Source organism: Mustela nigripes, chromosome 17 (assembly GCF_022355385.1).
Source record: "Mustela nigripes isolate SB6536 chromosome 17, MUSNIG.SB6536, whole genome shotgun sequence".
NCBI classification, from domain to species: Eukaryota; Metazoa; Chordata; class Mammalia; order Carnivora; family Mustelidae; genus Mustela; species Mustela nigripes.
The window spans coordinates 34328794-34350744 of record NC_081573.1 but is presented as its reverse complement, the minus strand read 5'-3'; the positions used below and the strand labels follow the sequence as shown (position 1 = coordinate 34350744).

The following is a 21951-nucleotide window of genomic DNA, read 5'->3' as shown; positions in this document are numbered from 1 at the left end:
TGGAGCTCCCTCCACACCTCTCCCGCTGCTCACTCTGGGTGTGTGTGTTTCTCTCTAAAACAAATAAATCTTTTTTAAAATTTATTTTGTTGAAGATTTTACTTATTTATTTATATTATTTATTTATTATTAGCGCAAGTGGAAGGGAGGGCAGAGGGAGAAGCAGTCTCCCCATGGAGCAGGGAGCCTGATGTAGAACTTCATCCCAGGACCCTGGGATCAGCAGAAGGCTGACAAGGCACTGAGCCACCAGGCACCCCAATAAATCTTTTTTTAAAAAATAAAAAGGGTGAAATTTATGGTAAAATGCCTTAAGTCCAATAGTTACTTATGTTTCAAAAATTTGCAAATAGCTCAGATATCCTGCAAATGATTAGTTACACAAACTGGCATATACACCGCTTGGAATGTTCCTCAGTAATAAAACATAGAGGTTGATACACAACTTGGATGGATCTCTGGGGGATTATGCTGAATACAGAAAGCCAATCCTGACTACAGACTGTTTCATTCTATTTATATAACTTTTTTTTTTTTTTTTTTTAGATTTCTATTTATTTATTTGGGAGAGAGAGAGAAAGTTCAAGAAGGGAGGGGGCAGAAGAAGAGGAAGCAGCAGACTCCCCACTGAGCAAGGAACCTGACGCGGGGCCCATGGAATCATGACCTGAGCCAAAAGCAGACGCTTAAGCAGCTGAACCACCCAGGATTAAAACTAACAGGATCAGCATGGTGAGCTGGGCCGGGAGAGGACCTCAGGTCATTACTGTGGGGTTGGGGATTCACGCAGCTGGCGCCATCCAAGACGAAAGCCGGCGGAAAACTACAACTCCCAGCGTCTCTCTCGCCGCTGGATCTCGGGCGGTCACGTGACCACGGCTCACGTGTCCCTGCTGCCGGCTCGGGCGTGAAGCACTGTAGGTAGGTGGCCGGAGCAGAGGGTGTGGAGTTAAGTCCCGGGCCTGCGGTCCCCGCTGCGGCAGTGTCCTCCCCACTCCTTGCAGGGCTCTGAAGCCCGAAGTCCTGGGTCCCCCGCCCGCCCTCGGTTGTGCCGGGTGTGCCCCGCGGTGATCCCGGACGGTCTCCACCTGGTGCTAGGCCGGGATCCAGTACGGGAGCGCCTCCCTGTCCTCCCTCACAGCAGCCCTTTCACCTTGCTTGGTGCCTGAGGCGAGCCCTGGGTGCGCCCCGGGTGCGCCCTGGCCCACTTCCTAGTGCAGCCCACCCTGCGTGTTTCTGGGATCCAGCCACAGGCTGGACAGGGCGCCCGTTCCCATTGGAATGTGAGGGGGCCCAAGGCAGTGGTTACAACTCTGGCTTGAGCCTGTGGACATCAAGCTTGTAGTTCTGACTCTGCCAACTACTGGCTGTGACATTACTCTAGTCTTTTTCCTTCCCTGGGCCTGATCCCCTCACTGATCTGGTGCTCTGATCTGTGAGTTAGCGTCACAGCTGCTCAGTTCCCTTCCCTCTGCTGACCAGCACAGAAACAGCTCAAACTCTTCTCTCTGCTGACAGCAGATTTTAGGTGAAGTTTTGAGAAAGAAGAAATTGGGGCCAGAGGGAAGTGAGGAAAATCAGATCCCAGATCTTTGGAGAGAAAGAGCTGTAAGGAACAACACACCCTCTACCACAGACCGTCAGGTGGAAATAGCAGGTAAGCTGGGGGTTGTGGAGCTGAGGACTTTTGGGGGAAGGAGAGCTGAGAAATCTTGGACCAGTGCAGAGACCTCTGTGTCTGAGATGCAAGCAGGGTGGATGAGGAGGTCTCACGGCTCTGGGGAATGCTGACTTCACACGGCTCTCTCTCGAGCTGTACTGGAAAGCTGGGAGCTCCAAACTCTACCTCCACTACCCACAGCTTTGATTTTTTGCTGAGTTACTGGTTGGGTAACAGGTTGCAATAAGAGGAAGCCCTTTGGCATCTGACTGATCTTTCTGGACTTGGAGCTGGCAGAGAGAGAGTTCCTCTGGAGCTGGGTTCCTTGGGTGCGTGCTTGGTGACGGTTGTCTGAGAGCACCCACATTCTTACTTTAACCTCTGAGGAGTATACGAGTCCCATTTTTGTTCAGCCATCACCAGGAGGAGAAATGAGAAACATCTGACAATCTACGGGCTCTCATTAGTCATTCTAACCGCCCCCCCCCCACCGTAGTGTACTGAGGGCATCAGAGGGTTGCCTCTGATGGGCAGTGGTTAGGTCACTTGCCCAGGAAAAAAACGCGAATTAGCCTTGAATTTTGAAGGGCTTTGGAAGCTAAGCAGAATTTAGACTCTGGGCCAGAGGGAGGTGTATGGGACTGTAATACACGGAAATACTGACAGTTCTAGGTGAGGGCTGTTCTTGCAATCCTGTGAGTAGAAACCGGCTGATAGATAGAGATCCAAATCCTGTTCTCCTTCTTGCTAATATGTGACCCTGGGTCAGTGATATGATCTCTCTGAACCTTATGACCACTGTGGTAAGAATTGAATGAGATAAGATATGTCCGGGGCACCTGGGTGGCTCAGTGGGTTAAAGCCTCTGCCTTCGGCTCAGATCATGATCCCAGGGTCCTGGGATCGAGCCCCAATCGGGCTCTCTGCTGGGCGGGGAGCCTGCTTCCTCCTCTCTCTCTGCCTGCTTCTCTGACTACTTGTGATCTCTGTCTGTCAAATAAATAAATAAAAATCTTTAAAATTTTTTTTTAAAAAAGAGAGATAAGACATGTCTGTGATACTCCTGCCCAGCGTGTAGCCTCTCTGTAGTGCTGATATGTTAGTACGCCTCTGTTTTATGTTTATCTCTTACTGACCTTAAGGGTCTGTAAGTCTGAAGCAAGCAGGATTTGCATGGGCTATATTTCTGTCTCCGCCACCCTACACTCTGGCTACCAGTGACGTGTTCTGCACAGAGACACACCTGGATTTGAATCTCAGCCATCTGACCTTCAGAATGTCGGTTCAGCTTCCTGTGCCCCTCTCAGGATAACAGTAGTACCTGTCTCTCCCATCTAGGTTGAGAAGAGCTGGGGCTCAGAGGCCACCTGGAGTAATAGTCCCAAACAGGCTGGTGCCGCCCTCCAGCTGAAGGTGTTCCCTCAGCTGCCCCAAGAATGTGATTGTGAAGCCAAATCTGCAGATCCAGTGGGAAGCAGGCTCCCGGGGCCATGGCCCAGGTCAGCATCAACAGTGACCTCGGCGAGTGGGGCTCGAGCATGGACTCTGGGGAGCGGGCCCGTCTGCTGCAGAGTCCCTGTGTGGACACGGCCCCCAAGAGTGAAGGGGAGGCCTCTCCTGAGGGTCTGGACAGAGGTACCACTTCCACCCTTGGGGCCATCTTCATCGTTGTCAACGCCTGCCTAGGTGCAGGGCTGCTCAACTTCCCGGCTGCCTTCAGCACGGCAGGTGGGGTGGCGGCCGGTGTCGCACTGCAGATGGTGAGTGCACTCGCTGCTCAGGTGGAAATTCAGTTCAGGGGCTGGGGCAAGGCTCTTGACTTCATTCAGAAGGGAGGTTTTACGTCTGAGATAGTGGTAGGTGACACCTGCCACCTCTGTCCCCACCCACACCCTTGGCAGACAGTACTAATCAATTCCAGCATTCTTTCCTCTGAGCCCAGAGGAGGCTTCAGAGCGCTTCCCAGCAGTCAGGGAAATTTGGACATCAGCTGCGTATTGAATAATTGTGTAGTTTATGTCTTAAAAGCAGGCCCTTGTCTTTTAAAACTACATGCTGAAATATTTACTGGTGAAATAATTTAGTAGCCTGTATTTCCTTCCAAATAATCCAGAGCGGGAGAGGGCATAGCAGAAACACGATGGGCCATGAACTGGTTATTTTTGAAGCTGAGTGGTGGGTGAATGGGGGTTCATGATACCATCCTGTCTACTTTTGTGTACGTTTGAAATTTTCCATAAGACTTTATTTCTGTTTTGAGAGAAAACCTCAATTCAGCAGCCTCCAGCCATCTGGTAAAGTTGCCGGCAAGATTAGTGAGCCGGCTTCGGGCATTGGCCCAGTCAACACTGTGCAAGCCCGGGCTGCCGGTTGCTGCCAGGCCTTCTGCACAGCCTCTGGCTCTGTCCTGCCTGCAGGGCATGCTGGTCTTCATCATCAGTGGCCTCGTCATCCTGGCCTACTGCTCCCAGGCCAGCAACGAGAGGACCTACCAGGAGGTGGTGTGGGCCGTGTGTGGCAAGCTGACAGGAGTGCTCTGCGAGGTGACCATTGCCATCTACACCTTTGGCACCTGCATCGCCTTCCTCATCATCATTGGGGACCAACAAGACAAGAGTGAGGCTCCCCCTCGGGACCTACTTCATCCCTCCCCCTCAGCGCTGGTGCTCCCCGGGGGAGGGGACAGGCACAAAGACCTGCCCAGGGCCTGACTTGGACCGGCATTCTTCTGCGAATCCTCCCTCCTGGTTGCTGAGCCCATTACACTGATGGAGGTCCTAAGGCTCACCGGAGGGGAGGGGAGGACCACAGCCTGCAGGAGCCCAGAGTGATATTCCCCCTTCTTTCCTGTGCAGTTATAGCTGTGATGGCAAAGGAGCCTGAGGGGACCGGTGGCAGCCCCTGGTACACAGACCGAAAGTTCACCATCAGCCTCACGGCCTTTCTCTTCATCCTGCCCCTTTCCATCCCCAGAGAGATCGGCTTCCAGAAATATGCCAGGTTCGGAGGCCCCACCCCAGCTCAGGCCAGACGGAAGCTCCTATCACAGGCAGCTAGAGACCCAGGCACTGCTAGAGAAGCCGTCTCCTTCTGGGGCAGCAAGAGTGGGCAAGGCAGGGTGGAGCAAGGCTTGCAAGGCTTCTGGCCTAAGGTTTCCTTTTGTGTCAGCCACAAGAAAGACAGTGGCCCTTTGCATCAGTGAGAGACTCTGCCCCAAATGTCCTGGTCAAAGAAGGGACAGATGATAATCAAGAGTGCGAAGGCAGCTTCCCGGCAGGGCTGTGGTTTTCCCAGGGAGAGTGGATTTGTGATCATTTGATATTGTCAAACCTGGCCCAGTGTTCCATGTAGCTTGGTAGGAAGGGAGAAGACTGGCTTCCTGGCTCAAGGTCTGAAAAGCTGTGCGATTCTGAGCGTTTCCTGCAGTCTGTATTTGACAGGGTCACACTCGGCTATCTCCGGGGTCCCCTTTCATGTTGACATCCCAGCCCTTTTCCCTCCAGCGCCTCCTAGTTCTCAAGGGCCCTACTCGCATCTGTCACCAAGCACGGGCTGCACTGATGGAAGTAACAGATGGGCTTTGAGGCCCAGAGCTCTGAGCCATGGAGCTGAACCAGTGCATTTCCTCATGGTTAGAAATGTCAGTCTGGCCCCCTCTTGGGAACCAGCTCCTTCTGAGCTGTGACCAGTTTCTCTAAAACTTACTTTTTTTTTTTTTTTTTTTTTTAAGTTTGTTTATTTCTACACCCAACATGAGGCTCAAACTCATGACCCCAGGATCGAGTCTTATGCTCTTCTGACTGAGCCAGCCAGGCACCCCTCTAAAACTTATTTCTTGTGCATTATTTTAATCTTTGTTTGGAATAGTCCCCCAATTCATTCAGTAGACACTGTGATCACTAGAGCTGAGGGTGGATATTCCCTGGGGTGAAATCAGAGAGGGAAGCTGGGGTTGGGGAAGATGAAACTCAATCCATTCTTTCTGGCAGCTTCTTGAGCGTCGTGGGCACCTGGTACGTCACTGCCATCATTATCATCAAATATATCTGGCCAGATAAAGAGATGACCCCAGGGGACATCCTGACCAGGTGGGTAAGAACCCCCAGGGGAAGCCACCACTTGGGCCCCAGGAGGTGCTGGGCCACCTAGGTGCTCTTCTTAAGGCTCATTGGCTCACCAGAGCTTGACTCATCCGTCATTGTAGGAAGGAGGCGGGAGGTCCTTATCTCTTTTTATTGGAGGGAAGAGTGAGGACCAGGGACAGGGAAACTTTGCCACCAATATCCAACAGATGAGTCGTCATGAGACAAGACCTCTGGTTACAGAGACTACCACAGTGGACTTGGAAGTTTTTGCAACTTGTGCTCATTTAATTTCTTTATCTTCTGTATGAGGAGAAACCAGTTTTGTCATTTAAGACAAAAAAAAGTTTCCTGTTTTTGAAAAAGAGAGAAAAGGTCCAGTACAGGAGCCAGAAATTCAGGATTTTGGTCTCTGCAGGGTCTTCCACAGCCCCAGTTTGCTGACCTGTGAAATGGAGATGTGCCCTCTCCCTGTTTCCAGACTTAGAGGGGGTTGAATGTGTAGAATAGTGGTCGGGGAGGGTCCTGGTGGCCTGAGTGAAGCAGGACATGGGGGTGTTCGGTGGCTCTGCGTGGGGTACACATGCAGCAGATTCTTGTGTCTTTGTCCACAGGCCAGCTTCCTGGGTGGCTGTGTTCAATGCTATGCCCACCATCTGCTTCGGATTTCAGGTGCCGGTTGCAAGGATCCTGTCACCCTCTCAGCTCATTCCCCATTCCGGGCTGGACCCCACATTACAGGGAGGATGGGGACATCCTGGGAGGAAAGACAAAAGTCAGGGCCCTGGGGGTTGTCCTTTGTCCCCGTGGCTTTTGTCCTCCAACATACCTCCTTCCGGAAACCAGGGAAGGGATCACTTTGCCTCATAACTGTGACCTTCATCCTGACAGTGCCATGTGAGCAGCGTGCCCGTCTTCAACAGCATGCGGCAGCCCAAGGTGAAGACTTGGGGTGGGGTGGTGACAGCCGCCATGGTCATCGCCCTCGCTGTCTACATGGGCACGGGTGAGTGCTCCCCTCCAGTGGCTGGACTTGAAGTGCTCCCAGTTTCCGTCTTTGCCTCTCTGTCCTCTGGCCCAGGTCTCCTGGGGGACAGCCCTGCACTTCCAGCATATCAAACACTTCTGTAGGCGTTGGCTTGAACTCGGGCTGCCTTAGGCCTCCTCCCACCCGAATGAGAGAGGTGTATTCATGCATTCATTCAGCAGGTCTCATTCAGTCCCTAGTAAGGGCCAGGAACTGTTCCCAGCATGGGGGATGCTGTGAAGATTGACAGCCGTGGTCCTGCTCTCATGGAATTGATGGTCTAGCCAGAGAGAGCCTTACACAGTAAATCAGGAATCAGTAAGGCATTCTAGACAGTGGTGAGTGCCACTGTGATAGTCAAACAGGGAAGTTGTGAGTGGGCCTGGGAAAGGTGGGGATGGCCACCATGGATCACAGAAAGGGGATGGTTCACAGAGGCTTCCTCCCTGAGCGGGTGGCAACTGGGAAGGCCCTAGTGATGAGGAGCCAGAATCTGAAGGGCTGGGAGAAGAGCATTCCAGACAGAAAAGCCAAAAATGCCAAGCCCCTGAGGCAGGGACAGAAAGGCCTGGAGTGGACAGAGTTGGGGGCAGGCAGGAAGGCCAGACAGGGCCTGTTGGGCCTATTGGGCCTGAGGACTATTGGGAGCCAGAGAGGAAGCATTTCAAGCAGGGACACATCTTGGCAAAATATGGCTATGGGTGCCATGCAGGGAATGGTTTAGATGACAGTGCAGGACCAGAAGACAAGGAAGCCCAGGCCCTGTGATTCTTTCCGCAGGTGTTATGGGGCCAGCACTGCTCTACCTCTGAAGACAAAGCCAGGAACAGGAAAGGCAAATAGGCAGAGCCCCTGCCCTCCTGGGGATCGTGTTCTGGTTGGGGAGACACATGATGAACAAGTGTTAAAAACAAAATGCAGAGAGAAAGTAGCAGTCTGAGGAAGATAGAGCAGGGTGACGTGAGTGAGTGCCCAGGGCCGGGGGTCATTGTGGATGGGCTGGGTGGGCGCGTTCTCTGAGGAACGGACATCTGAGCAGCGACCTGAAGGTGCGGGGAGGGGGGTGTGAAGGGCTGGGCAGACAGAATGTTCGTGCAGAGGAGTGTGCTGGGTGAGCTCAAGATGACAAAGGTGGCAGTGGGGATGGAATGGGAGAAGTCAGGGAGGAGGCCTTGGGTCCCACCCCGACACCGTCTTAGCCTCCAGAGCTGCTCCAGCACCCTCCCCGTATGATGCTGCACCCAGGAGTAAAAGGTCCATCCCCTTACCCTCCCAGGATCACCTCTGCCCAGCCCTCTTGTCCCTGTCCTCAGGCATCTGTGGCTTCCTGACCTTTGGAGCTGCTGTGGACCCCGACGTGCTGCTGTCCTACCCTTCTGAGGACATGGCTGTGGCCGTTGCCCGCGCCTTCATCATCCTGAGCGTGCTCACCTCCTACCCCATCCTGCACTTCTGTGGGCGGTGAGCACCCTCCCCACCCCATGGGGGTGCTCCCTCCCTGTCCCCCTCTCCCTTTTTGAAAGCCCTTTGAACATGGTCCTTTGACCTTCTCTGAGTCCTCTAAGGACCTGTAGTCCAGGTCCTTTCCTGAACACCTAGCCTTGTAGGTACCTGAGGAGAATAATAGCATGAGTTCCCAGGGGGCGAAGACATCCTGGGCCAGGCCAGGCACTGAGTGTATCACATCCACCATCTCCTCCAGTCCTCATGGAGTACCGCTAGGCCCACTCCACACAACAGGAAACAGGCGCAGAGCTTAGGGCCATACCCCCAGTCTGTTGGCTTGAGGTCTCGCTCCAGGAACTGGAGGGGGACCTCTGAGCCACGTCCTTGCGGGCAGGGCGGTGGTCGAAGGCCTGTGGCTGCGCTATCAGGGGATGCCCGTGGAGGAGGACGTGGGGCGCGAGCGGCGGCGGCGCATGCTGCAGACCCTTGTCTGGTTCCTGCTCACCCTGCTGCTGGCACTCTTCATCCCTGACATCGGCAAGGTCATCTCGGTCATCGGAGGCCTGGCCGCCTGCTTCATCTTTGTCTTCCCAGGTGGGGACCCTCAGCCCCCTCCCCCCACAGTACTGGCCCCCGGGTCTCCCGGCCTCAGGCTCCGTGGCTGAGCCCCGCCCCTCCTGAAAAGAAGGTCCAGATGCTTTCTCCACTTTGCTGATGAGGCGATGAGGGGAAGTCAACAGACTCAAGGCTTGAGTAGCAGCTTATTTGACCCAGCCTGCACTCCTAACCTTTCCTTCACACATTGGTCGCTGTGTGACAATGAGGGGTCGGGCTGGTTCGGCTTGGGATAGCCCAGAGGCTGATGGGGTCTGGTGGCCGCACACTGATGCAGAGGTCAGGAGATGTTGGACACATGATGTGTGCCACCAGGTCCCTGGGAAATGGTCTCTTGGGCCCAGCCACGAATTCTGCCTGTACCCACCTTACTCCTCCCTGGGAGACCAGTTGGAAAGGCGTTGCCACATTGCTTGGAGCAGGGGCGGCCACGCCTGCTCAGAAGGGCACGGGGAAGGGCCCCAGGTGTGGTGGGAGCTGCTGCCCCTGAGCTCTGTGGCTCACGTGCAGCCCATGGGGTGCCTGTCAGGTGCCTCAGCTGTGCGGGGAGTGGAGGCGGAGATGGGGTATTGGGGAGGAACACACCAGGCCCTTCTCGACTCACTGTCACCACCTCTTGATAAAGGGGGAGGGGAGGCCTCAGTGAAGGAACCCACCCGAGCTCTGGGGGCCGCCTCTTCTCTTCCAGGACTGTGCCTCATTCAAGCCAAACTGTCTGAGATGGAAGAAGTCAAGCCAGCCAGGTAAAGCAGGGCACCCCTGTGGTCCTGTCAGGGAGGTGCTGGATGAGAGATGGTCCGGCGGGGGCAGGGGGGCCGGAAACAAGTATCAAGAGACTTGTAAACTTGAAAGCCATAAGAGTTTTCTAAATCCCTTTTTAAATGGGTGGCGCATGCTGGTTGTAACAGCTTCAATGCTACTGGAGGACTTCAGAGGAGAGCGTGGAAGTCCCTCTTCCCCCCTGCAGCGCCCTCCCCGCCGCACCGCACCCCTTCTCCTGAGAGAGTTCTGTGTGCATGAAGCATGCGTGTGTATGCACAAGCATGTGACACTCTGTGTCTAGTTGGGGTTCTCCAAAAATGGCTTCATGCCAAACTCTCCTACAGTTTGCGGTTCACTTAACCATGTGTCTTAGAGATCACTGTCAGCACAGGAAGATCCGTCCACTTCTTCCCTCTTTTGAGGACTGCAGTGTTCTGTTTTGTGGATGCATGAGGACTCTTATACGTGGGCGATTTGGCACACCTGTTTTGAAGATCTTAGTAGGATCAATTCTTAGAAGGGAATTGCTGAATCATGGGATGTGCTCCTTTTGACTTTGGCACATGGGTTCAAATCTCCCTCTAGAAAGGCAGTACCAGTCAGAGTCCTAGCAGCAGAGAGTGAGAGCACCTCTTCTGCACAGCCCTGCCAGGATTGTATGAACAGTCTTTTAAATTTCTGTTAGTCTGATAGATGAAAAATATGACATTTTTTAAAAAGATATTTTATTTATTTATTTGACCGACAGATCACAAGTAGGCAGAGAGGCAGGCAGAGAGGGAGGAAGGGGAAGCAGGCTCCTTGATGAGCAGAGATCGTGATGTGGGGCTCGATCCCAGGACCCTGGGATCATGACCCAAGCTGAAGGCAGAGGCTTTAACCCACTGAGCCACTCAGGTGCCCCTGACATTGTTTTAATATCCACGTTTTCTTGAATAGCACAGAGGTTGAAAACTGGTTGCAAGCTTTTTGAAAAAAAATTAATGTGCAAGTAATTTAAAATATAAGTCTAAGGAAGAAAATTAAAAACTTTAAAAATATAAGTCTAAAGGGGCGCCTGGGTGGCTCAGTGGTTAAGCCGCTGCCTTCGGCTCAGGTCATGATCTCAGGGTCCTGGGATCGAGTCCCGCATCGGGCTCTCTGCTCAGCAGGGAGCCTGCTTCCTCCTCTCTCTCTGCCTGCCTCTCTGCCTATTTGTGATTTCTCTCTGTCAAATAAATAAATAAAATCTTTAAAAATATATATATATAAGTCTAAGGAAGAAAATTAAAATCATTCTGAATCTCAGTACCCTGTCGTACCCTCTTAATGCCCTGTTGCTTTCTTTGATGCATTGATTTGCAGATGTCTGCTTTTTTTTTTTTTTTTTTTTTTTTTTGTAAATGGTATGGGTCACATTCTACATGAACTGCTTTTCCCTGAACATATTTCCATCAGAATACATGCATTCTGATCCTGGTTCTGCTCTTGGCTTGCTGTGACCAGTCCATGAATCCTGTTAGGTCTAGGTCTACTGACCCATGGTCTAGGGATCATATAATCTGGTCCCGCATACCTTTGTATGAAAAGCCACTTAGAAGTAGGAAGTGCCTACCCACAGGAGAAGTGGTATAAGTTATTACAATAATTAACTGATAGATAAAGTCTGCAAAGTTAAGGATGGGTTGACTGACTAGGCCCCTCTCTTCCTCTGTCCTACAGCTGGTGGGCGCTGGTCAGTTATGGTGTCCTCTTGGTCACCCTGGGAGCCTTCATCTTCGGCCAGACCACAGCCAACGCCATCTTTGTGGATCTCTTGGCATAACCACTGCCTCCAGGCAACACATGGCCTTTGCCGCTGGACCCAGGAACCCATCTCTTCAAGCTGTGGGGCCACCCTGAGTCCAACATCATTCCCCCTTTACTGGTGGGATGACATCTGGACATCCTTTTCCGGGGACAGTTCTGGAGTGAGATCAGGCCTCCCCCCTCTGGACAGATCAGACCTGGCTCCCTCCTGCTTTCCAGTCCCAGCAGTGTGAGGATGGGCAGGGGAAGGTCCTGGGTCACAGAAGAACCTTCCTTGCCCTCCAGCTCTCAATTCTCCATGCCTGAAAAACACAGGGAAGAGTGTCAGAACATCTCAGAAAAAAAGAACCCAGTCTGACCTGACTCTGGAGAAAGAGTGTGGGCACAGGACCACCGCCATCCTCCACAGAGCAGCCTGTCCTGAGCAGGAGCTGCGCTCGTCACCCCGGGACCCCATGCCTGCCCGTTTGTCAGCCACTTGGCCCACAGTGGCTTCTCTGGGATCGGGCAACTTCCAAAGGTAGCACAAAAGTCCTACAGATGCACAGAGGTAGATAGAGTCATGCCTTGTCCACCCCATCCTGGGGCCTCTTTCCCCAAACCTGAGGGTCCAGGCATCCCTGTCTTCCTCTGTTCGCAGACATCATCAAGTCTAATGTTTACAAACGGTGCCAGCCCGGCTCCGAACCAGAGGCCGGGGGCCGTGCCATGCCGCCACGGTGCTGTGAGGACTCCTCGGTTAGTTTTTCCCTTGGCAGGACGTCTGCTTTTCTCTCTCCGATTCCAGGTGGGCCCCTCGTTTCAGAGGCACAGGTTGGGTGATAAAGAAGGCTGGAACCTTCCAAACCCATGCAGGCTGGGCTAGACAGGGTCCGGGGGAGCCTCTCTGATAGCTTCTCTTTCATTGACTGCTTCTCTTCTGCCTGCTCTCTAGTCATCTCTCTCCTGTCAGCCCTAGCAAGGTAGCCCTCAGAGAAGAGCAGCTGAGTTGTCACTGACTGGGCAATATTTGAGTATAGTCACACCAGTGTGGAAGTTTCCCTTCCGGTCCAGATCTGGTCTGTTCCCTCCCTTCATTGTTTCTTCACCCCCTACCCCATTTTTCTAGCTCAGTCTCTCCTCACATAAGCCTGGGGGTAGTAGACCTCCCTTCTCTTGCCCGCTTCTGCAGCTCCAGGGGTCCACCGGGCCAGCCTCAGCCACCTGTCAATCACACTGAGGTCACACATGGGTTGTGCCCCAGATGGGGTGAGGAGGGACACTGTTCTCCTGGTCTGATTCCCATTTTTCCTTCTCCGGCTGTTCACCTCGACCAAACCCAGGCATTGAATCGAGCTTCCTCCACCGGGAACTCACAGCATTTCCTCAGCCCCTCCTGCCCAAAACCTCCATAGCCCAGGTGAGCGGGACCCCCACCCAGCAGCCCACCACTCAGGGCAGTGAGCTCACAGAAGCAGAGGCAGGCTGGCGGCGAAGTAGGCTTCTCCTCAGTTCCCAACCTGGATGACCACCTTTCCTCACATCCCCGTGCCCCCCTCCACCCATCCTCAGCCCCTGCATAGTGCCAGGCCCTTCCAGCGCCCATCCCTGCCAAGGCTAGGAGGTCCAGTCAGCAGGGCTGCACAGCCCCCTGAGGTTGGATTTCAGCTAAGGGATGGGGGATGTAAGGGGAGTCCTCGCACAGAAACAGACCTGTCAGGAGAAGGAGCTGGAATCTGGCCATTTGGCCTAACCTCAGGAGCCCCCTGCCCTGCCCTCCCTGCCAGGGTATTTTACGGTTTCTTTTCTACTCGTGCACATTCATACCAGGGAAGATGGTTAATAAAAAGAGGCTGTGCTGCTGAGCTGTGTGGCCTCCGTCTGGTGCTGGGGACAGAGTCCAGGCCACTGACTGGAGGGAGGTAGGGGGGGTTGGGGGAGAGTAGGCGGGGACTTTTGGCCTTAATCGACTTTGACCCGTCTCAGGCATGAGTACTGCCATGCTCCCTTCATCGAGATGGGAACATATAAGTGGTTTGTGAGGACTCCCCTTTCCTCCACATCCCACCAGCCCTTCCCTGCCAACCTGGGGACTCCCCCCCCCCCGCCCCCCGGGCTCCTGTCCTGCTGCCTCTGCCTTGGTTCAAGCCCTCTTCGAATTTTCCCCACACCATATGGCTTCAGACCGGGCTCTCCGCTGCGTGTCTGGCTGACCTCCCGTTCTGGGATGAGCTTCAAACTCCTGGACAACCCCCGTCATCCCTTCCGAGGCCTGTGTTGAGCAGGCCCCGGTTACAGAGCCCAGGCTCTCACTGCTCAGGGCTGGCAGGAAGGCACTCTGCAAAACAGCAGGTCCACTCGGACAGATGGGTAAGACGGATGCCAAGCATGTGGTCACACAAGTGCATACTTGCGATTTGTGATATGTGCCAAGAAGAAAATAGAATGTTCTCTTTGGGGGCCTGAAACTTGTCTGGGGAGTTGGGGAAACCTTCCTGGAGGAAGCAGCATTTGAGCCGGCCCCTGAGTGATGAGTAGGAATAAACTAAATGAAAACAAGTAAGAAAACCTTTCCAGGCCATGGGAACTGCATGTGCAAAAGCCCTGGGGGGAAGAATCTGGTGTTTGGTACTTGGTATTTGAAGAACTGAAAAGTGGGTGTTGTCTGCCAGGTATTGCCCGGGTGTGGGAGAGGAGCCGTGAGGCAGGGAGACTTGCCTGTAGGGTGAAGTCTAACCAGCTCATCTTCCACCACACTGCCTTTCCCTCCTGGTGGGAGTGGGGACTCTCCAGGAAAATACGTCTGAAGTGGCCCAGTACTTTTGAAAGGCTGGAGGGATGAGACAGCTTTGGGTCATACTTTACAAGGGACCATGAAGACCCAAGCTTGAGGTTTGGTTTCACGTTCTCTGAGTGAATAGAGAGAATGAAGGTTTTCACCGACGTTAAAGGCAAACAGTAGTGTTCATCCATTCAATCATGATACTCAAGATACTCCCCATCTTGTTCACCATACGTGTAAGCACTGGTCTTAGGTCTCCATTACGCTGTAATCTCCATGGGAGCAAGGGTATAGCTCCTGTTCAAAAAACAAAATTAAGGGGTACCTGGCTGGCTCAGTTAAGTGTCCAACTCAATTTCGGCTCAGGTCATGATCTCAGGGCTGAAATGGAGCCCCATAGTGGCTCTGTGCCCAGCATGGAGCCTGCTTAGAATTCTCTTGCTCTCCATCTGCCCCTCTCCTCTACCCCTCCCTCTTAAAAAAAAATTTCAACTGAGTAAATATGAATATCAAGTAGGCTTTATTAGGCAATTCATGGATCAGGCAGTATCCTATGAAGCAAGTACTAAGATGCTCCAAGGAGTTGTGCAAAATGGAAGGTTCTTAAGCCAGTCTGTCCCAAGTGCTGGGAAGCCTGCTGACCGGTAGCTCTGGGCAGATCGTGGCAGCCCTGTGGGCTTCTGTTTTCCCAGCTCTCAAATCAGAATGATAATCGCGGACCCTATTTGCCTCCCAGGGGAAAAGGGAGACAACGTAAAGATGGTACATGGAAAAATGACAGAAGTGCTTTGTAGCCAGAGATCCATATGAGAACTCAGTATCTCTTCAGGAAGAGGAACTGGGGATCGCCTACCACTTTGCAGGAGGCAGGGCACTCCTCAAGCTTTAAGGTACAGACAACATTTTTATATATTTTATTTATTTTATTTATCCTTCTTAGGATACAAATTCTGATTAAGGAGGCCTAGGTCTGAAGTATGTGTTGATGGTTGTTGGGTTTTATTTATTTATTTATTTATTTATTTATTTATTTATTTGAGAGAGGGGAAGGGGCAAAAGGAGAGAGGGAGAGAGAATCCCAAGCAGACAACCCGCTGAACCCCACATGGGATTCAGTCTCAGGATCCTGAGATCATGACATGAGCAGAAGCCATGAGCCAGAGGCTCACCCGACTGAGCCACCCAGGCACCCCATGAAGTCTGTATTGCTAATGCTCCCTATGTTGCCTAGGCTCTGGTCCTTGGACCCCACTTTGAGGAACAGAGGACTGGTGGGCAGAGCAAGGCTTTAGCCTCGCACAGACCTGGTGGGTGGATCTTAGTCATGCTTTTTATACTGCGGAAACTCGGAATCAGTTCCGGTCTCTCAACCCTGCTCTAAAGTGGGAGTGATGGTGCCCACTTTGTAGACCTCAACATTGTAAATCCAAGGACAAGTGGCGTAATGAAATGCCTGGAAGCTGGTGGGATTATGTTGATCCTTTCCCTCTGCTAGAAGGGAGGAAAAGTAACTGCAGTGTCTTCTTTTGGTCAATAGAGGTCACTTTTGTGTGTTTCTTCTCATGAAATCGGAGACTCCTCTTCGCTGAGTCACTAGAGCTCCTTGTGATTTGGCTCCTGCCTAGGACCCCTGAGGGATGCCCCAAAATTGGGGGCAGGACCACCTCTAGATTCTGCCCTCCAGTCTGGTGGGGGAATCAGGCCAATCAAACAATCCCAGAAACCAGTTACATAGGTACATATGCTAGATACAGACTAGATATTCCAAATCCAGATTTGGTAATAATTCACTGCTTGATACAATGAAAAAATATTTCAGTAGGTGTAGACAAAGGCCAGAGACATTGTAGCCAGGAAGAAGGCAGACACACTGTACTGTGAAGGAACACTTTGTGTTTCCTGGGAGGGAAGACTCTTCATTCCTCCATTAAAAATGAAATTCATGTGTTTCCAGTCCAGCATGTAAGAAGCTTGGATGTGGCCACTCCATTCTAACAAGTAAAAAGCTGAGCAAGCTGCAGCCAACAACTCCTCTTAGATGGGTAAGATGCCAGATTACAGGGCACCCTGCTGCACCCCCCAAAACTGGAGAGAGTGACATCCAATTATGAGACAGAAGCCCTTGTGGGCAGAAACCCATGCCAGGGCAGGGCCCCCAGAGCTGTAGCTGATGAATGGCTGGAGGTTTAGTGTGCACAAATCTAAGAGAGAAAACACAGGGGGACCCAGTCATGGGGAGGGGGCCCATTTTGGTCATTTTACTTCCTGGAACTCTGCAGGTTCTCATAGGAAATGTCAGAGGAAAATCCCCTAGAGTTTCCAGGAGGGGAGAGTAGAAGACACGTTTTGAAACATGCCAGAGCATTCTGTTCTTGAACAAGATCTGCCCTCAGAGGAAACTTAACATTTAACCAGAGCCTAACCTGCTGGGATTTTTATCAGAGCCTAACTGACCTAAGGGAAGGGAAATACCCAACTCCAGCCAGCTCTAGCGTTCCCTGTGGAGGAGAGGGAATAGAGAGGTCCAGCCTACTCTACTGGCTCTGCCCCATCTAGAAAACACGGGGGAGAGAGATAAGAACCCTGTGTGAGGTTCACAAGCCAGGGGCACACAGAATCACTGAAGCCTGCGGCTGAGTCATAGGATTACAGAATGCTGCCCTTCCTCCAACACCTGGCCACTCTTTCATGCAAAGCCTATGTAGAGGTGACTGGGTGGCTCAGTTGGTTAAGCATCTGCCTTCAGCTCAGGTCATGATCCCAGTGTCCTGGGATCAAGCCCCATATCGGACTCCCTGTTTGGTGGGGAGCCTGCTTCTCCTCTCCCTCTGCTGCTCCCCCTGCTTGTGCTTGCTCTCTCTCTCTCCCTCTCTCTCAAATAAATAAATATTTTAAAAAGAGAAAAAAGGAAAAGCCTATGTACAGCAGTTCCTTTTACCCAGTCCATTATGTCCAGTCATCAAAAAATAATTATGAGACCAATTAAAGGCCAAAAATATGGTTATATATGGCAAGGATTATGGAATTAACAGACAAGGAATTTTTTTTACTTTTTAAAAAGATTTTATTCACTTATTTGAGAGAAAGCATGAACAAGTGTGGTGGGGAGGGGGCAGAGGGAGAAGGAGAAGCAGGGCCAAGCAGGGAGCCCGAGGTGGTGGGCTTGATCCCAGGACTCCTGGATCATGACCCAAGCCAAAGACAGACACTTGACCAACTGAGCCTTCCAGGTGCCCCCAGACAAGGAATTTAAAACAATGATGAGCAATAGGCCAAAAGAGCTCTGGTGGATAAAGTAGATAGCATGTAAGAATACATGGGCAGTGCATGCAGAAAGATAGAAATTCTAAGAACCAATAAGAAATACAAGAGATAAAAAACACAGGAAGAGAGATGAAGAATGCATTTCATGGGTGTATTAGTAGATTAGATACAGCTGAGGAAAGACTCTCTGAGCTTCAGGATTTCTCAGTGGAAATGTCCAAAACTGAACAGTAAATAGAAAAAAGACTAAAAACAAAACAAAAACAGAAATCCAAAAACTATCAGGGACTACCATACACATCATGGGAGTACTAGAAGAAGAGAGAAAGGAACAGAAAAAAAATTTTTTTGAAAAAATAATGACTGAGAATTCCCCTTAAATTAACGTCACACACCAAATCACAGATCCAGGAAGGTCAGAGAACACCAAGCAGCATAAGTGCCAAAAAATATGACACCTAGGGGTACCTGGCTGGCTCAGTTGGTGATAGGATTCTTGATGTCAGGGTTGTGAGTTTGAGCCCCACATTGAGTATAAAGGTTACTTTAAGAAAAAAATGACACCTAGTCATATCATTTCCAAAATATAAAAAGTCAAAGATAAATTTAAAAACCCTAAAAGAGCTGGGGCAGGTGGAGTGGGGAAATGTAAGGAGAATACCTATAGAGAAGTAAAGATAAGAACTATAGGGGTGGCTGGGTGGCTCAGTGGGTTAAACCTCTGCTTTCGGCTCAGGTCATGATTTCAGGGTCCTGGGATTGAGCCCTGCATCCGGGTCTCTGCTTGGTGGGGAGCCTGCTTCCTCCTGTCCCTCTGCCTGCCTCTCTGCCTACTTGTGATCTCACTCTCTGTCAAATAAATAAATAAAATCTTAAAAAAAAAAAAAAAAAGAACTACATCTAAGGGGTACCTGGGTGGCTCAGTCAGTTAAGTGTCTGCCTTTGGCTTGACTAATGATGTGGGGGTCCTGAGATCAAGCCCCGCATTGGGCTTTGCACTCGGTGGGCAGTCTGTTTCCCTCTCGCTCCCTCTCACTCTCCCTCTGTACTCTCCCTCTCTCTCAAGTGAGTAAATAAAATCTAAAAAATAAGAAAAAGAAAAAGAAAAAACTGCATCTGATTTCTCCTCAGACACGATACAACTGAGAAGAGAGTGGAGTAAAATATTTTAAATATTGAAAGAAAAAAAAACAATCTAGCATTCTGTACCCTATGAAATTATCCTTCAGAGATGAAAGAAAGGTGTGCCTGGGTGGCTCAGTCGGTTAAGTGTCCTACTCTTGGTCTCAGTTCAGGCCCTAATCTCAGAACTTGACTTCAAGTTCTGCCTTGGGCTCCATACTGGGTGGAGACTACTTTTTTTAAAAAATGGAGAGGGGTGCCTGGGTGGCTCAGTGGGTTAAAGCCTCTGCCTTCGGCTCAGGTCATGGTCCCAGGGTCCTGGGATCGAGCCCCACATTGGGCTGTCTGCTCAGCGGGGAGCCTGCTTCCTTCTCTCTCTCTGCCTGCCTCTCTGCCTACTTTTGATCTCTGTCTGTCAAATAAATAAATAAATAAATAATCTAAAACAAAACAAAACACGAATAAATAATCTAATTTTTGGAGAGGGGGGAAAATGAAGAAAGGTAGTCAAAAGGTAAAAATGATCCATTATAAGATGGGTAGGTTCTGAGAATATAATAAACAGCCTGGTTATGAAGTTAATAATACTGGATTGTGTATTTGAAAGTTGTTGGTGGAGTAAACCTTAAAAGTTCTCATCATAAGGAAAAAAATGTAGCTATGTGAGGTAATGGATGTTAACTAAACTTGTGATAATCATTTCAGAAAATACAGTGATCTTTTTAAAAGTTTGATTTCTTTTTCCCTTTTTATCTTTTTTCTTTCTCCCTTTTTAAAAAAAAATTTTAAATAATCTCTATGCCCAACATGGGGCTTGAACTCATGACGCTGAGCTCAAGAGTCGCACACCCCACCAACTGAGACAGCCAAGGCACCCCTTTCTTTTTGCTTTTTAAATTGCAAATATATATAGTCCTTATTAATATGTAAGTCCTTATATATTATTCTTATTAAGGATTGTCCTTATTAAGAATTCAAACCATAGGGGGACCTGAGTGGCTCAGTCAGTTAAGCATCTGCCTTCAGCTCAGGTCACGATCCCAGGATCCTGGAATCAAGCCCCACATCAGGCTCCCTGCTCAGCGGGGAGCCTGCTTCTCCCTCTCCCTCTGCCTGCCGCTCTGCCTACTTATGCTCTTCCTCTCTAGCTCTCTGTCAGATAAATAAATAAAATTTTTAAAAAGAGAGAGAGAATTCAAGCCGTAGAGAAGTTTGGTGTACTCCAGGGTTAATTTTATTGTTTAAAATAGGCATTATTATCCCCATTTTATAGGCAGGAGAACAAACTACCCTGAGGCCTTCCAGGCATTAGGAAACAGAGTGTGGACTAGAATTCAGAATTTTTTGTTTCTAAGGGCAGGGTTGTCCCCCTGACTGTATAGCTTCCTGGCAGAAGGACCCTACCTCCTACCCTGAGCTAATCAAGAAGAAACCTGCAAAGGCCTTGGCAAAACTCTCAGCAGACAGACCCTGATCCACATCGGACAGAACATTCAGTCTGATGCATGAGAGAGGACTGCCCTTGACTTCACCCGCAGCACTTGCTGTCACGCTGCACCTGTCTCACCCACCCAAGAGAGTGTACATATCTAAGTGCAAATATATAAGTTAGTCTAGAGGTAACTCTGAATTGGCTCTGACTTCATTAAGTGATTCAGGCCAACTACACAGCACTCTGTGATTTTTTTTTTTTTTCCCAATAGGCTGCACACCCAGTGTGGGGCTCCAACTCAGGACCCAGACACCAAGAGTCACATGCTCTACTGACTGAGCCAGCCAGGGGCCCCAGCACACTATGGTGTTTTTAAACAAAATAAGCAGCAGGATGTCTCTCACCAGGAGTGGATGACAACTCAGAGGAGATGGGTAGCCCTGAGAGTGTTCCTGCCAGTGCTTCCCATGCTCGGCCTTCAGGGTTCTGATTTGCCTTTGCAGGAATCCCAAAATAGGGAGTGCCTCACCCTTTTACTTGTTTGTTTACTTATTTATTTATTTATTCATAATTTTATTTGACCTTTGTCAAAGGATTGCTGTATCCAGGGAGCTATTACAGGTCACCAAACTTTGGTTTTCAAACGGGAACGAACACATTAGGAGCATTTCCTGGGCATTTGAGCTCAGATTTCTGCCCAGCCCCGCCAAGTTCCTACTGCGCGTGCACAACTGGAAAGCTACAAGAAGTGGGAAGAGGTGGGATGAGAGAACCTGAAAGCTTTTGCCCCCATCCGGGTGAGCCAAACTGTAAAACATAAACTGGGAACTCTTCCCCCAAATCAGAATAGAGCTCACTGGCTTGTCAGAGCTGGCTGGTACTTGGTAATTCTCTTCCCCGGAGTGGGTTGTAATGGTGCCTACAACTCCCTATGGTATGGCATGGGGGTGTTCCCCAGCTTTCAGATGCCAGAGGGCGCAAGCTCAGGTCTCACATGCTGTACTGTAAGTTTTCAGCATGTTGGGTGTCAAAATAATTGGACCCTGTGACCAGAAGTGTAATATACTGTGGTTTTACCCTTAACCCTGGAAGGACCTTGGACTGACTCCTCTCTGCAGGTCTAGAAACTTCCCGCATGCTTCTGGGCATTGCCTTAACACCCTCCACCTCTACTCACCCTGCTGGGGAACACGTGGCCCCCAGGGGTGTGATGCTGCCAACATGAGCAACCCTGTCTGAAAATACCAGTATCACATGGCCACCCCAGTAAGTGGTTGGTCAGGTGGGTATAAGATCGTTAGGGCTGTGCCCTCTGGTCTGGAGATCATTACCAGTATCACTTCTCCCCACCTTTCCAGCCAGTCCAGTTCACTTTCATCTGTTGCCTAGACTATTATAATATCCTTCTAATTTGGTGATTTTTAAAAAAGATTTTACGTATTTATTTGAGATAGAGAGCACAAACAGGTTGCGGGGGTATAGAGGCAGAGGAAGAAGCAGTTCCCGCTGAGCAAGGAACCCCATGTCAGATTCCAGGACCGCAGGATCATGTCGTGAGCTGAACACAGATGCTTAACTGACTGAGCCATCCAGGCACCCCTAATTTGGTGATTCTAAAGCCTCTGCCTTGGCCCTTCCAGCCAACTTAGTAGTCTTTTTTTGTTTGTTTTTTAAGATTTGTTTATTAGAGAGAGAGAGCAATTGTGCAGGAGGGGGATGGGCAGAGGGAGAGGAAGAGAGAATCTGAAGCAGACTCCGTGCAGAGCATGAGCCAGACTCTGGGCACAATTCCACGACCTATGGGGTAATAACCTGAGCCAAAACCAAGAGCTGGACACCCAACTGACTGTGTCCCCCAGGCACCTCCTTCATAGTGTTCTTAAGCAAACACCTTTAGTGCATGTGATTGATTAACTCAGCCTTCCTCTGTATATCTATAGATCACACATTGTTTCCCAGAAAGACTCAGAACTAAACCCTCTGACACAATAC

The 21951-nt window shown here is 50.5% G+C and overlaps 1 protein-coding gene and 1 long non-coding RNA gene across 3 annotated transcripts; both read left to right on the top strand.

Annotated features, from left to right (window-relative positions):
- The first annotated feature begins 784 nt into the window (after positions 1-784).
- On the top strand, positions 785-11510 carry SLC38A7 (solute carrier family 38 member 7). 2 transcript variants are annotated; one of them, XM_059381693.1, is made up of 12 exons: positions 785-921; positions 1522-1657; positions 2999-3420; positions 4078-4276; positions 4516-4660; positions 5650-5748; positions 6357-6414; positions 6634-6748; positions 8083-8230; positions 8610-8809; positions 9519-9573; positions 11294-11510. In XM_059381693.1, exons 3-12 carry the CDS (start codon positions 3151-3153, stop codon positions 11394-11396), a joined length of 1392 nt encoding a protein of 463 aa, XP_059237676.1. In that variant the 5' UTR covers positions 785-921; positions 1522-1657; positions 2999-3150; the 3' UTR covers positions 11397-11510. The 2 variants fall into 2 exon arrangements, with proteins under 2 accessions (XP_059237676.1, XP_059237675.1); XM_059381692.1 differs by having other exon boundaries at positions 862-921; positions 1519-1657.
- Positions 11511-11519: 9 nt separating this feature from the next.
- On the top strand, positions 11520-13224 carry LOC132005008 (uncharacterized). Its single transcript, XR_009400698.1, has 2 exons — positions 11520-11900; positions 12021-13224. It is a non-coding gene; the product is annotated as an uncharacterized LOC132005008 (long non-coding RNA).
- Positions 13225-21951: the final 8727 nt, after the last annotated feature.